Source organism: Larus michahellis, chromosome 7 (assembly GCF_964199755.1).
Source record: "Larus michahellis chromosome 7, bLarMic1.1, whole genome shotgun sequence".
Taxonomy (NCBI): Eukaryota; Metazoa; Chordata; class Aves; order Charadriiformes; family Laridae; genus Larus; species Larus michahellis.
The window spans coordinates 368,584-382,606 of record NC_133902.1 but is presented as its reverse complement, the minus strand read 5'-3'; the positions used below and the strand labels follow the sequence as shown (position 1 = coordinate 382,606).

The 14,023-nt window shown below is 55.6% G+C and overlaps 1 protein-coding gene across 1 annotated transcript; it reads left to right on the top strand.

The window, feature by feature from the left end:
* Nucleotides 1-2,834: 2,834 nt before the first annotated feature.
* On the top strand, nt 2,835-12,828 carry NCF1 (neutrophil cytosolic factor 1). The gene is made up of 12 exons (XM_074595757.1): nt 2,835-2,893; nt 3,981-4,164; nt 4,642-4,722; nt 5,072-5,147; nt 6,589-6,754; nt 6,890-6,945; nt 7,248-7,370; nt 7,901-8,008; nt 8,829-8,946; nt 9,792-9,899; nt 11,556-11,698; nt 12,361-12,828. Exons 2-12 carry the CDS (start codon nt 4,093-4,095, stop codon nt 12,477-12,479), a joined length of 1,170 nt encoding a protein of 389 aa, XP_074451858.1. The 5' UTR covers nt 2,835-2,893; nt 3,981-4,092; the 3' UTR covers nt 12,480-12,828.
* The last annotated feature ends 1,195 nt before the right edge of the window (nt 12,829-14,023 follow it).

Below are 14,023 nucleotides of genomic sequence, written 5' to 3'. Positions count from 1 at the left end.
TTCAGACAGAAATCCAGCGCCGGGTGGGTGAGGTTGTTGTATCTTCAAGGAAAATTTTGAAGCCTTCAATTCAATGGGATGCAGCGTCTGTTCCTTGGGAGCAGCTTGAAATTGGGCAGAGGAATTGAGAGCAGCGCGCGCTCTCTCATTCTGGAGGCAGGGGAGGGCGGTAGGACGTGTGTTTGCGTTTCCACAACAGCTACGTGCAGTTCTAGGTGCTCCCACTTAAATACTGGGAGCTCGTGCTCTCGGTGTCAGCAGCAGCAGGGTTAGCTCCACGCCCAGTCATTTTGAAAACGCTCGTCCCAGTTGTACCTTCCAGCTCTCCAGATGGACACGGGTGGTGACCGATGCAGTGCTGCCTTCCTGCCTCGGCCAACAGCCCCTGTCCCGGTCCCATGGGAACGAGCCCCGTGACTTTACTTACCTGTTAACTCTCAGCTGTGTGGGGCCTGACGTGTTTCACTGCTGATTCCTGTAATAGACGTGCTCAGTTAACGTACCTCCATAAACAGGTTGTTATCAGGGCAACGGCCAGTTCCGCGATTGCTGCTAGGAATATTTAGAATGGGGAAATGACTTAATGCAGCTTTCCCTGGGTTTTCAGCCGGCTCTCGACTTCCCCTTTTGAAAAAGCAGAAGGCTGGTCAATCCCTTCTTCGCCCTCAGCTATCTTTAGGAGGCCCTTTTTGCACAGCTGCCTGCCCAGCGAGGCCGCATATTGCTGATGGAGTCGTTAGCGCTCGCTCCAAATGAGGGTGAGGCATCAGAGGAAAAGAACTGTGAAAATAAGTAATTCCAATCCAGTTTATACCAGCAGAGTGTGAACATCCCACGGACGTGTCGTGCACTTTGCGTGCAGGAGCTGAAAGAAAAACAGAGTGAAACTAGAGGCAGTGGTTTTTGCTGGAAGGACTGGGGATGGTGTGCGTTGTGTCCGTCCCGCCGCTGGGCGTGCAGGAATGCTGGTGGCTGTGTCGGCATTCAGTGCTGAAGTCTCTTTTTAGTCTCAGACATTTTGAGTTATAGCCAGTAAAGAGAAATTAAACTGACAAAATAATCGCACCAATATTTACAAATTCCAAATATCAATTTTATATTAGAAAAATTATCTATCTCTATATAGGCCTAACAGGTAGCAGGCTTTTAAGATGTTGATCATGTATGAAAATCTCACTCATTTCCAAACTAGTAATAAATGAGGCGTGCCACTCTTTGGGTATTTAGTGAGAATGCCCTAAAAAGCCTTGTTGTACTAATAAACAAATAAATAAATGAAATTGCAACAACTTACCAGAGCTCTGAATAATTTTTTGTTCCAGCAGAGAAGCTTTGTGGTGATGAAGCAGCAGACCGGTATCTGTTCCCCGTGTGTTACTGAACTTTAAACCCCCGTCCTGCACCTTGGGCTGGTTCCTTTCTCTTAAACAGGGATTTTGGATGGCAGCAGCGGGGGATCCCGGGTGTTCCTGGGCTCCGGCACCCCGGCTCTTCTCGCAGCGGTTGCCGCTAGATGTCAGGTGAGGTCCAGCACCTCTTGTGCAGCTGCCGGCCAGTGTTCTTCCCTTGGGATTTGAAGTTGGCCTCATGCAAAACTTGAACCCTTTCTCCCTCCTTTCTTTTCCTATCTGCCCTGTCAGCGACAGACTGCTGAGGAAGAGGGCAGGCTTTCGTTCTTGTGATTTTGCAACGGCTGTTCAAGCACGTAGTGGTGTTCGCGCACAGCAGTTTGCCATCGGTGACACAGGCAAGGCCTCCCTTGGCTCGGGATTGAATTAAGCTTAAATTTAGACGACGAAAAAAATGAAAAATTACATTTTGAACAAATTTAGGATGGCATTCCTTTCTTCAGCTTTTAATTTCTAGGAGGTTTTGGTACTAGTTTTAGGTGGAGGACTACAGAAAAGAGGATAGTCTGTTCGCCTAAGAAGCTCTAACCCTCCAGCACTTCCTCTTCGATAACCTTGATGGAAATCTGTCACCGCAAGTCCCGTATGTGCCACTCTCACTCCAAAGCAGTGGTGTGTTGCTGCAAAGCCCTGCTGCCAGCTCTGGGTCTGGAGGCTGGTGGAAGTTCTCCATCTCTCTCAAAAATCCCATCCTGTGTTCGGATGTCAGCCTTGTTTCCTAAAACGTGAATGAATTCCATAAACGCAGCTTGTGTGTCAGGTGGGTCATTACTCTTCCAAGAATTTTCTTCTAAATTTATGCTTCTTGCCACCTAATAACTGTGGGACCGGTGGAAACACTAAGCGGTGTGTCATGCTGAGTTACAGGTCGCACCACCGTGAGCTACCCCGTGGCCAGCAGTAGGAGCTACGGGCTCCGTTTCATTTCTCACGTCACAAGATGAGGAATGAGGAAACAGGAGGAAACATGTGAATTAAGTGGTTTCCAGCAATGAGCTGCCTGTAAAGCAGCTTTAAGTTTAGCACAAACAATTATAATTATAAAATTAGCTTTCATGACAAATTTTGTGGGGGTTCTGCAGAAGAAGCAGCGACCTGGCTATTAACAGAGCAGAATCCGAACAGCCCTGGAGGTATCTTTTTTTAATATTACTGGTTGTATAATTTTGCCTTGCATATAGGGAAGTTCCCCGTGGTAAAATAATAAGAACCCAAATTTAAATGACTATATTTTTGATCTCAGCACCTGCAAAGCACCGTGCTTGAGATTCAGGGAGAAAGCTATGGTTAGCATTTGATTTTTTGAGTGCAGCCAGAGCAAGCTCTTGGCTTTACAGCTAATAAAGGGCTGACCCTGTCCCACAGTTTGCTGTTGCTGGTGGATGGGGAGAGCCGGTGGTAGCTCCGCTGGCGGTTTGGGGGTGCTGCCTGCCGGGAACAGGGACACAGGCGCTGCCTCTCCGACCAAGACACCTCCACTCCCGGTAAGGTGTTGGGCTGCCCGGGACACCCCTGCACCGCGCTCGGGCTGTCGCAGGGGGTGTCGCGGAGGGAGTCGGGGATGGGGCTGAGGGCTCACGGCCGGCACTTCCCGAGCATCCCATGGAGAGCAGGTCCTGGCTCTGTCAGGGGACAGCCCGGCACTGGCACCCATCATAATCAAGGGCACCCTTGCTGGGGACAAAAGTGCTCCCGGGTGCCCCTTTGCCTGCGAGCCGTGTGGGATTGACACCCACAGCCCTCACGTCCCTTCAGGCCTTGCTGCTCAGAACGGGGGGCGGAAGAGGAGGATGCCGGTGCACTGCCATTGCAGAGGGGCTTTGCCAGGATCCCTCACGCTCTCCCACGGGGACGCAGGGGCCATCTCCAGCCCACCCTGGGGTTTCCCCATGCCTGGGGTCCCCTGTGGCCGCTGCTCACACACAGCCCTGTGCCCGGGTATGGCAGGGAGCGGAGCTGCGGCGCTGGGGCTGGCTTGGGTCCTCGGGCTGCTTTTGGAGGCAGATGTTGGGGAAGCTGCAGGTGACTGAAAGGAAACGGTGATGCAAGGGCAGGAGCTCTTACATACGGAGCTGGTGGCTGCCCCATCCTACCTGTGCTATGTCCCCAGCTTGCCTGCCTGCCCCGGGAGCGCAGGACAGTCTCCCAGCCGTGCAGAGGATGGTGCTGCCATCCCTGGGCGCGGGGAGCACATTACGTGCTTCGTTCAGCCCACCCAGCTCTGCTCGAGAGGGTGAAGACTCCTCTGGATGCCATTGCCAAGGCACTTTGTCCTTGACCCTCTGCGAAACGGGTGCTGCAGCACCCCGTGCCATCACAGGCAGCCTCAGTGGCCGGAGCAGCCACTTGGCTATCGGAACAGTGACCCTGGCCCTGGACGTTCACTGTTCTTTGATTTCAGAGGTGCCTCCAGGGTGTCCCCGAGGCCTCCCCGCTGCCTGCCTCCCCCCCAGCCCCGCAGCCCCTGCAGGGGCCGGGCTGGAGACTCCCCACGGGAAACACCGACTCAATATAAACCACAGCGGGTAAACAATTACGGGTGTGATTGCGGCATGGCTTCCGCTTTCCCAGGGGCTTTAACAGCGAAGCGGAGCTCTGCGGAGGCAGAGGGGAGAAAAGAACACCGAGACACCCGGAGGGGCAGGAGCAGGGGCCGGAGCAGGACACCGCAGCTGGAACAGCTATGGAGGATGCCTTCATCCGGCACATCGAGCTGCTGGGCTACGAGAAAAGGTTTTTCCCCAGCCAGCACTATGTGAGTATGCAGCGACCTTCCAATGAGCTGAGTAGCGAGGACTGGGCACAGTAAAAAAGCCTGGCCAGCAAATTTCTTTAGATGAATGTGATTGAGGGCTTAAGACCATCCTTTTTTTGGGAGGTCATGGCTGATGGCATGAGATGGAGGCAGCCAGAAGCTAAAATGTCCTGAACACACAAGATTTTGGGCACCTCCTTTGCAAGCCATTGGCTACTTCGCAGGCTTGGAAAGGGCTTTTCCCTCTTTGATTCCCACCTGTCTGCATGTTTCCGTCCCCTTTGCATCCCTGCCGAGCTTCCCTAGCGCCCAGCTCACTCACAGCTGGGCAGAGTTACTCCCATGGGGTGGTGGAAGAAAAAACCTGCAGTTTATCTGAAACTGAAGCATCCACGGAGCTCCCTGGGGTTTCAGCCGCAGTGGGGTTGGGGGTCCCGCTTGCCCGCAGATCTGCAGCACCTCTGCTTTGCCCCTCAGGTCTACATGTTCCTGGTGAAGTGGAACGACCTCTCCGAAAAGCTCATCTACCGCCGGTTTACTGAGATATATGAGTTCCACGTGAGTCGTCCCAGGGCAAGCACCGGCCCCCAGCTCAGTGCACCAGGGCTCAGGGTGGGGAAAAAGAGAAGGGCAAATTCCAGCTGAAATCTCCCCAAAACAAACCTGGCTCCAAAGAGGCTCCTGGGTCCCAGTGCTTCAATCTCCTTTGCCCCTTGGAGTGGGAGCCATTGGCTCTGTGCTCTCCCGGCAGATTTCTCCCAGTGTTGAGGCGTGGGGTCCAGCCAGCACGTGCCAGTGTCAGTGGGGCGAGCGCCAGGAAGGAGGGCAAGCCACAGGCAGGGGGGTGGGTGCCACAGGGGGGTCCCCCGGTGCCATCCTCACAGCCGTGCCTGGCTCTGCTCCGCAGAAAGCGCTGAAGGAGATGTTCCCCATTGAATCCGGCGATATCAACATGGAGAACAGGATCATCCCACACTTACCAGGTGAGGGGCAGGTGCCGGGGCTCGGGCGGTGAAAGAGAAATTGCAGCTGGGTGGGAAATTCCCCGGCGGGCCGGGCTCTGCCGGCTGTCTCGGGCGCAGGTGCTTGATGCAATTTCTGTTCCTACTCACTGGGCTTGAAATCAAAACCCCAGAAAGGTCTGAGCAGTGGTGTCTGTTTCTTGCAACACTCACCAGCCCCAGACCCTGTCCCTCATCCCTGAAGGAGAGACACGTCCTGCCGCATGGGCTGTAACCCCTGGCTGGTGCAAAGGGTCTGGTTTTGGGCACCCTGAGCTGAGCTGACCCCTCCTTCGGTGACACCATCACTGGGATTGGTTTTAGCACCCTTATGGCAACACGTATATTTTGTAAGAGGAAGTAATGCAATATGTCTTCAATGACAGGGAATGAACTGCCCATCTAAAGAGCTGACGGTTTGTCCCCAGGCAAGGTGCAGGACTTTTTATTTAATTTCCTGCTTTAAAGGAGGCAGGAGGGAGCACGAGACATGGCTGCAGGTTGTGGAATAAACTTGCACCACGCAGCAGTGCGGGTGCCACATCTCAGGGGGGGGGTCCCTTCGGGGCCAGACTAACACCCTCGTGCCGGGGCCCTTCCCCTGCGCTGCCGCCGCCATGCTGGGGCTGCTCAGTGTCCTTGTCCCGTTTGGGGAACTGAAAGCCCCGGGGAGGAGGCAGGTGTCGGACTGACGCAGGGGGTGTCACTGCCTGCACACATGCACCCGACGCGGAGTTCAATTGCTGCTGTGGGTCCAGGCTGCCAGCGGCATTTTGGGGCCCCGGGGTCAAGAGTGGCTGCTGCAGGACGTGTGCTGTGGCCAGTGCAACGAGGGACTTGCACATCTCCCCTGGCCGCAGGCTGGTCCCCTGAGCCCCTCCTTGTGCCCCGGTGCAGCTGCTGTATTTATGGCCCAGCCGGGCTTAGTCTGCTGCACGGATGCGGGGGTTATCCTGTAACCAAAATGGGGTCAAATGGGGTCTGGGCTTGCATGAGCTGTGAAAGGGTCCGTGGGCTGTAGGGGACGAGGCCAGCTGCACAGAGCTCTCCCCCGCACTGCCTGTGGCACCCGGGCTGGGCACCACCCCACGCTCGCCTCCCCAGCTGCTCTGCCACAGCGAGGAACCCACGGCTGCAGCACTTCATCTGCAAAACGGCCGCAGCCCTGCGGTCAGCTTCTCCCCAGGTTTCAAGCACCGTGCATGGCCCCCCCAGCGCCTGCCAAGGCCGTGGCTGGAGCAGGGAGAGAGGAGACGGGGCCAGGCTCCCACAGATCTCTCACTTATGGACACCATGCAGCACCCTGGGGCCAAATCCACTTGTTTTCAGGGCAAAATTAATAATTTGGAGCAGCCTGCTTGGGAAAGTCATAAAACAAGGGTGCTCTGTCTGCTTTTTCTGAGTCCTTTCCCCTCTCCCCCAGCCCCGAAGTGGTTTGACGGGCAGCGCTCAACCCAGAGCAGGCAGGGCACGCTGGCCGAGTACTGCTACACACTGGTCAACCTGCCCCACAAGATCTCTCGGTGCCTGCACGTGGTCAACTTCTTCAAGGTCCGTCCTGATGACACAAACCCAATCACGGACAGCCAGTGAGTCCAGCTGCCCATTTTGGGGGAAATTCTGTGTCCCCAGCCCCGTGCACTGGCAGCAGCCCACAGGGAGGGCACTGCTGCCAGCGGTGAGGGGTGGTCGGCAATGAGCTGCCTTTGCTCTGACCCATCTAGGATCAAGAAGCCTGAGGTCTTCCTCCTGCCAAAGGATGCCAAGAAAAACTCTGCCGGTAAGATGCCTTGGAAGGGTGTAAGTGGCTCCACTCTGCGGCAGCAAATCCCGGGGGGATAGGCACAGCCATCCCATGGCAGATGCTCTGACTGAGAGCACAGTCTCTGTGCCAGAGCTTCAGCTGAGAGGAAACACAGTCTTGGGGTGAATGAGTCCCTGTCCTGGGATCCAGCTGGTTTGGGACCAGAAGAGGCTGGGAGAGTGCTCTGGGCTGTCCTGGGCTGCTCCTGGGCTGCCTGAAATAGGGTATTTGTGTCGCGGGGGCCAGGAGAGGGAACATCTCTCACTTCTCCCACGCAGACATCACAGGCCCCATTGTGCTGCAAACATACCGAGCCATCGCCAACTACGAGAAGAGCTCCAGGTCTGAGATGGCTCTACAAGCTGGGGACATGGTGGACGTTGTGGAGAAGAGCGAAAGTGGTATGTGTCCATCCCTCTGAAGAGCCTCCAAGGGCCAGCCCCCTCCTGGTCACCAGTTCAGCAGTCAGAGGCTGCCCTTGCACCTCCCGCCCAAACACAGCACGCGAGTTAGTTACGCCGGTGCGTAGGTTAGAGGGTGGGCGGTTGCATCAGGGTCTCCTGATGGGGAGGAGAGGCTCAGAGCAAATACAACAGCAGCACTGAAGCTCTTGGCACTTCCTGCCCCCTGGGACATGTTTCACATTCACATGGAGCCACATGACAGCTGGTTTTGGCCGAGGAGGTTGTGGGGCAATCCTAGAAAAAACCTTGCAAGCTCCCCGCTGGCCTCAGCCTGTGAAGTTTCCTGGCCAGGAGGAAACAGGATGAACCGGCCAAGCTCGCTGGTTGCACCATGTAAACAGAGACAAGCCCCGGCGCCGTCCCTTCCGTCCAGGCCACGTGGCTGCTTGTGCCTGCCCCAGCTGGGGACAGACCCGCGGTGCCCCTGCGACACCCTCTGCTCTTGCCCACGGCTACTTTCCTTGCAGGCTGGTGGTTTTGCCAGTTGAAGAACAAACGGGGATGGGTGCCAGCCACCTATCTGGAGCCCATGGATGGTCCTGATGAGTCTGAAGAGCAGGAGCCCAACTACGCAGGTAAAATGTTGGGGCAACCAGGGTGTGCACCAGAGCACAGCCTGCCGCAGCTCCCCGCTGGGATGGTTCATTGCAAGGCCCCCATCGGGCAGTCCACACTGAGCAGGACCGCTGGGCAGGGAGATGTTGCTGTAGGAGCTGCCAGGAGGGATAAATCTCATGGTTCAGTGCCTTACTCTCAAGCTCTGGAGCTTCCCGTGACCTGCAACTCAGCATTAGATCCATGTTTTGCCTGGTCGCAGATGCACATCTTCATCCAGTGGCCGTCCTGAGCTAGCTGGGTGCATGTTGAGTTGCTGGGTTGGCAAAGGAGCACGGTGCAGCATCTGAACCAAGGCACAGACCTTCCCTCGTGCTTGGCTTCTGGTTCTCTTTATCAGCCCTTCGCATCATCCCACTGTGACAGCAGGGCCTTATCGCACGGAGCAGAGAAAGGATCCTGCAGATTTGTGCAGATTTTTCTCTGAGCTTCATCTTTGTGGTTTTCAAAACACTGCAACAGACTCTGTTAGCACAACACTTCCTTCTTCCTCATTTAATCACCCGAATTATAAACATGCTCTTCAGCAGAGATAGGAGTGCTTCCACTGCCGGCTTTCACCACCTTTCTCCTGGAGAGGTGCTGGAGGGGCTGGGATGAGCCACAGGCACTGACAAGGCTGGGGGAAGTCTGAATCCAAACTTGGAGACCTGAACACCCTGGGTCTTGCCTGAAATGTAGGGTAGATGCTCTGGTGCCTCCTCTCCTCAGTGGCTGGAGAGGCTGAGCCCCATCCCTGGGGTGGTTCCATACAACCCGCTGTCCCGATTTTGTGTGCAGGTGAGCAATACATTGTCCAGAAAAGCTACACAGCCGTGGAGGAGGACGAGCTGACCCTCAAGGAGGGTGATACCATCGAAGTCATCCACAAGCTCCTTGATGGCTGGTGGGTCATCAGGTGAGAGATGCCAAGAACAGATCAGGCAAGTGGGATTCGGGCAGAGGGAAGGGATGAACCAGCGTTTCTCCGCATCGGGGCTGTGAAAGCCCCCGACCATTTGGTGCCGCTGCCCAGCACTTCCTTTTTCAGAGCTGCAAATGTTAAACATTGCAGCTGGGGCTTCCTCTGCTGGGGGCTTCAGAGGTATCCAAGAAGGAGGCAGATGGAAAAAAAAGTATCTCTTATTTTGCCTGCCCCTAAGTATTCGGCACATTTGGCTTTGCAAAACCTTAGCTTTCATGCCAGCCCCGGGCTGCCATGCAAACTTGGGCTTTCCCTAAGGGGAATCCCAGCTGCGTTCGTGCTCTGGAGAGTGACAGATTGTGCACTCGCAGCAGGACATGACGTGGCTGCAGACCCTGGGGATGCTCCTGCCCCAGCCTGTGCCCAGGCGAGCGGTGCGAGAAGATCTCCTGGTGTTTGCAGGTGTGCTGGGCTGGAGGGGGGTGCAGGAAAGGGACCAGGGAGCGTTTCTTGAGCGCACAGCAGCAGGGTGACCGGTAGGAGGCCCCGAGCGATGTTTTAGGAGCCCAGAAAAACCCCAGGGGAGACAATATGAGCTGGTGAGACCCTGAAAGCTGTGAGCGACTGCTCTGTCTGCTGCCTACTTGCTTTTGGGACTCAAGCCACGGTTTCAGGGAGAGCCCCAGGCACATAAGCTGGTGGGGACAGTTGAAGCCCCAGTCGCTGCAAGCAATATGGATACCCCACCCAGTACCAACAATCTTGCTGGGGACAGGGGGGAGGAGGTGGTGGTTGCAGAGCCAAGAATGCAAGCGATGTTCCTTTGTGTTGCACTGCAGGAAGGATGAAACCACGGGTTATTACCCCTCCATGTACCTGCAGAAAGCCGGGGAGATGAACACCTCCATGAAGAGTGAGCTGAGGAACCGCAGCGCTCCTCCACGGAGGTAGGAGAAGCCTTGGGCAGGGGGGGAGGAGGACTAAGGCTCTTCCTCGAGGTGGGTGAAATGAAACCAGACAGTGGTTTGTAGTGTCCCTTGCTCGCCCTGGCAATGAGGAACTGCCCAGGAGAGATGTGAGCAGGGCAAAGACAGACCAGGAGGCAGATCCTGCAGGGCTGCAGCAAAAATAGCTCTGTGCTCCCCGACTTCCACAGGTGGAGAGGCACGCCAGCATTTCTGACGCAGGGCTGCACGGTCCTTGCTCCGGCAGGTCCTCCAGCCAGGCATAATTCTCCTTGTCCTTCTGCAAAGTTTCTTTTCTGGGCTAATCTCATTTAATTTTCAAATTGGCCTTTTTCTTATTTCCTAAGTGCATCCGCTGAATCTTTGAGAAGCGAGGAGAGATTTGACTAATCAGAGCTGCCAAATGGCCTAATCTGATGGGAGGATTTGAGCTAATGGAAGGGATTTTATTTTGATTAAAAAGATAAAAAGCAATAATAACTCATTAATTCTGATGCAAAGAAAACTGCTAGGAAGGGCAGAGCTTGCTGCTATCTTCTCTTCCCTGCAAGAAAACACGGCAGCCTTGCTATAAAATCTCTCAAAATCCAGCTCTGCTGGAGCACAGATTGAGTGTGAGGGTGTAAAACGGCCCAAATCCACCTATTTGAGCTCTGTGATGCCTACTGATGCCCTTGGGGGAGCTGGGGTGGCCTATTTCAAGGACAGTGTCTTGCCCCACCATGGTGAATGCAGTCCTTAGGCTGAGCCCTGTTGCAGAGGTGGTGACCTCCTGTTGTGGGTGAGAGCTTTGCTTTGAGATGGATACGTGCTCAAACCAGCGAGAGCTGAAGGCGGGTGGGCACAGCAAGGGACCATTGCCTTGAGCAGAGCAGGAGGACAATGCCGTGGGATGGATGTCAGGAGCCACATTGCTCCTGCCCTGGTAATGAAACCAAAGCAGTGGCCTCCATCTGCCTGCCTGGGGACAGTCCCTGACGCTGGGGGTTCCCCTGTGGCAGCATGCCACCGCACAGCCCCAGGCTGCTCAGCCTTTCACTTCTCTCAGCAGTTTCTCTGCTGTGGGTTCCACACCGCACGTCCATGTGCACACTGGCACGTACCTCACACTCTGTTCCCCTGGCCCAGGGACTGACCCTTGGGTACTGGGGAGCCACACCAAACACCACACCAGGGTTCTCAGTGTTGCAGCCAATACAGATGCTGTATGTCCATCCATCCAAGAGCTATAGAACATTTCCAGGGCTTGCTTGAACTCTCTTGGATAAACGTCACGCCCATCTCATCCTTCCAGCCTTATGCCCATCTACCTTGCCATTTCCATCATCACTTTCTAGGCTTGTGCTCAGGCTTCGCCCTTCAGTATTTGCTTCCAAAGCACTGCTCCAGCTGCCCCCTAACACGCCGTACATCACGTCCCACCTACGGCTGCCCTCAAGGGCTGGCATCCACCTGCTGCCTTCCACCAGGCAAAACCACAACACAGATATTGGGGTTTGGGTGAAGCAGAGGAGGAAGCGTGGGGTCCAGCTGCAGCAGGTCTGTGACAGGCAGGGCTGGGGAAATCCTCGGTGAGAAAGTGAGAGGCATGAGAGCTGCCATCATGGAAACTGAAAGTTTGGTTCTGACTCACTGCAGATCCACCATCCGAAATGCAAAGAGCATCCACAAGCAGGGCCGGAAGCAGATCAGCCAGGAGACCTACAGGAGGAACAGCAAGAAGTACCTCCAGAGCCGGAGAAACATGAAGGAAAAATTCCAGAACAAGGCCAATGTCATCAGTAAGTCTCATCAGAGCCTTTGCCCTAGACATGGTCTAAAGTCCTGCAGGCACAGTCCGTGCCCTCCAATGCTGGTTCTTGGAACAGGACAGCCCATGGAGGTCACACCTGGCCTGTCCACCCTTTTCTTATGGGGAAAGCATGTGCAGGGAGATGTTTCTTTTCACTGAGGTTTCTTACGTCTGGTTATAGGCCTGACAGAGAAGGAGCAGAATATGGTCCTGGTGGTAGGTCAGCCCACATTTAGGACCTGTGCTTTCTTCTGTGCACCTAACCTCACCTGTGCTGCTGTTACCATTACCATTATCATTATCATGTACATTGGCTGTCAGCAAAGCACCTAGAGGGAAGTGTTACTTGAAGAAGGAGGCTGCTATTGAGGTAGACACTTTAGATCTAATAATCCCTGTGCAGGACCCATGACCTTCCCAAGGGAGAGCAGCTCCTCGTGTAAACCTAGAGCTGAGCTCCCACCTAAGCAGAGCTCCCAGCCGGGCACCGGTGGGCTTATCCCACCACCCCAACCTCTGGGAAGACCATCACATGTGGCTGAGACAGGAGGAGAGGCAGGAGCTTTGGTGGCCATTACATAGGAAGCTTTTGAAAGCTCACATGAGGGTGTTGGGTGGTCTGACCCATCTGTACATCTGCTTTACCCACAGTTGAGAAAAACGAGCGAGAGGAGAACAAGCCCAAGGCTCAGCCTGCTGTTCCTCCCCGTCCCAGCAAAGATCTCATCCTGAACCGCTGTACCGAGAGCACCCGGAGAAAGATCCTGTGAGCCCTCAGCCCACACACCATCCAGCTGATATTTATCTCCACCAGCTCCTGCGCAGCCAGGGCTCAGAGCCAGACCGGGGGATCCAGGTGGCTCTGGCAGCCACCGCAGGCCCTGGGGGCTGCTGGCCAGATCAGCACATCCCAGAGCCCATCTTCCTCCACCGGCACGGTGAGCCCAAGATGTCCTAATGACACCATGAGGAGGTACCCAGCCCCGCTCCAGCAGCTCCTGGGGGGCTGAGGCCTCCACAGCCACTGGGGACCCCTCGCCACTAGACCCCCTTTTATCCCCTATTTGTATTTTGAGTGATTTTGCGTTTTTCAGCAATAAAGGAGAGAAAATTTATAGACATATTTCAACGTCTGCCTGGACGGCTGGTCAACGCAGACACCAGGGAACGGCATGGCGGCAGGAAAGGCATTTCTCCCTGTCAGGGGATTGAGAAAGGGTCTCTTGCGAAAGATGCCGTCAGGGAGGAAATTTGGTTGGGAGGATGAAAGGATGGCAGCTTCCTCCTGGAAGGCAGCTGCGTTGCTGACTCTAGTGGAAAGTGAGGGCTGGGGTGTGGGGAGATGGTGTTCGCTGGGGTGGGGTAGGAGCCATGGGGCGAGGTGGCCGCCCCAAATGGCGGTAGGGTGTGAGGGGCATGGGGCAGGCGGCCCAGGGCCCATGGGGCTGACAGGGCATTATGGGCAAGTGGCTCCCCGAGGCTGCGGATGCTGGTTCCTCCTGCTGCCTTGCAGAGGGCCACCATCTTGGGAGGCTGGCGGCCATCACAGCATGGCCGGTGGGCATCACAGTATGGCCGGTGGGCATCACAGCATGGCCAGTGGGCATCACAGCATGGCCGGTGGCCATCACAACACAGCTAGTAGCCATCACAGCACAGCTGGTGGCCATCACAGAATGGCCAGCACCTCTGAGACAGGGCTGCTTTTCAACAGGGAGCGTGGTGCGAGGGCTGTGCTTGGGTGCCACCCCAGCCTTGCCACCTCCACGCCAGGCGGGTCCGGGTTCAGGCTGGCGAATAGGTCTGGGTCTGGGTCTGAGCTTGGGCCTGGGGTTGAGTTTGGGTTTGCATCTGGGTGTGGGACTAGGTTTGGGTCTGAGGCTGGGTTAGGGTCTGGGTTTGGGTATAGAATTGTTTTGGTTGGAAGACACCTTTAAGATCATCAAGTCCACCGTTAACCCAGCACGGCCAAGTGACCACTGACCCACGTCCCTCAGCACCACGTCTGCCCGGCTTTTGAATACCCCGGGGATGGCGACTCCACCGCTGCCCTGGGCAGCCTGTTCCAAGGCTTGACAACACTTTCGGGGAAGGAATTTCTCCTAATATCCGCCCGAAACCTCCCCGGGTGCAACTTGAGGCCATTTGCTCTTGTCCTATTGCCTGTTCCTTGGGAGAAGAGACTGAACCTCACCTCGCTAACAGAATTAGAAGGACTGGGACTGGGACTGGGACTGGGACTGGGACTGGGACTGGGACTGGGACTGGGACTGGGACTGGGACTGGGACTGGGACTGGGACTGGGTGGACCCCA

Coding starts and splice junctions, on each gene's coding strand:
- NCF1 (XM_074595757.1), top strand. CDS start 4,093: ATGGAGGATGCCTTCATCCGGCACATCGAGCTGCTGGGCTACGAGAAA. Junction 4,165..4,641: donor TTTTCCCCAGCCAGCACTAT/GTGAGTATGCAG, acceptor TTTGCCCCTCAG/GTCTACATGTTCCTGGTGAA. Junction 8,009..8,828: donor GCAGGAGCCCAACTACGCAG/GTAAAATGTTGG, acceptor TTTTGTGTGCAG/GTGAGCAATACATTGTCCAG.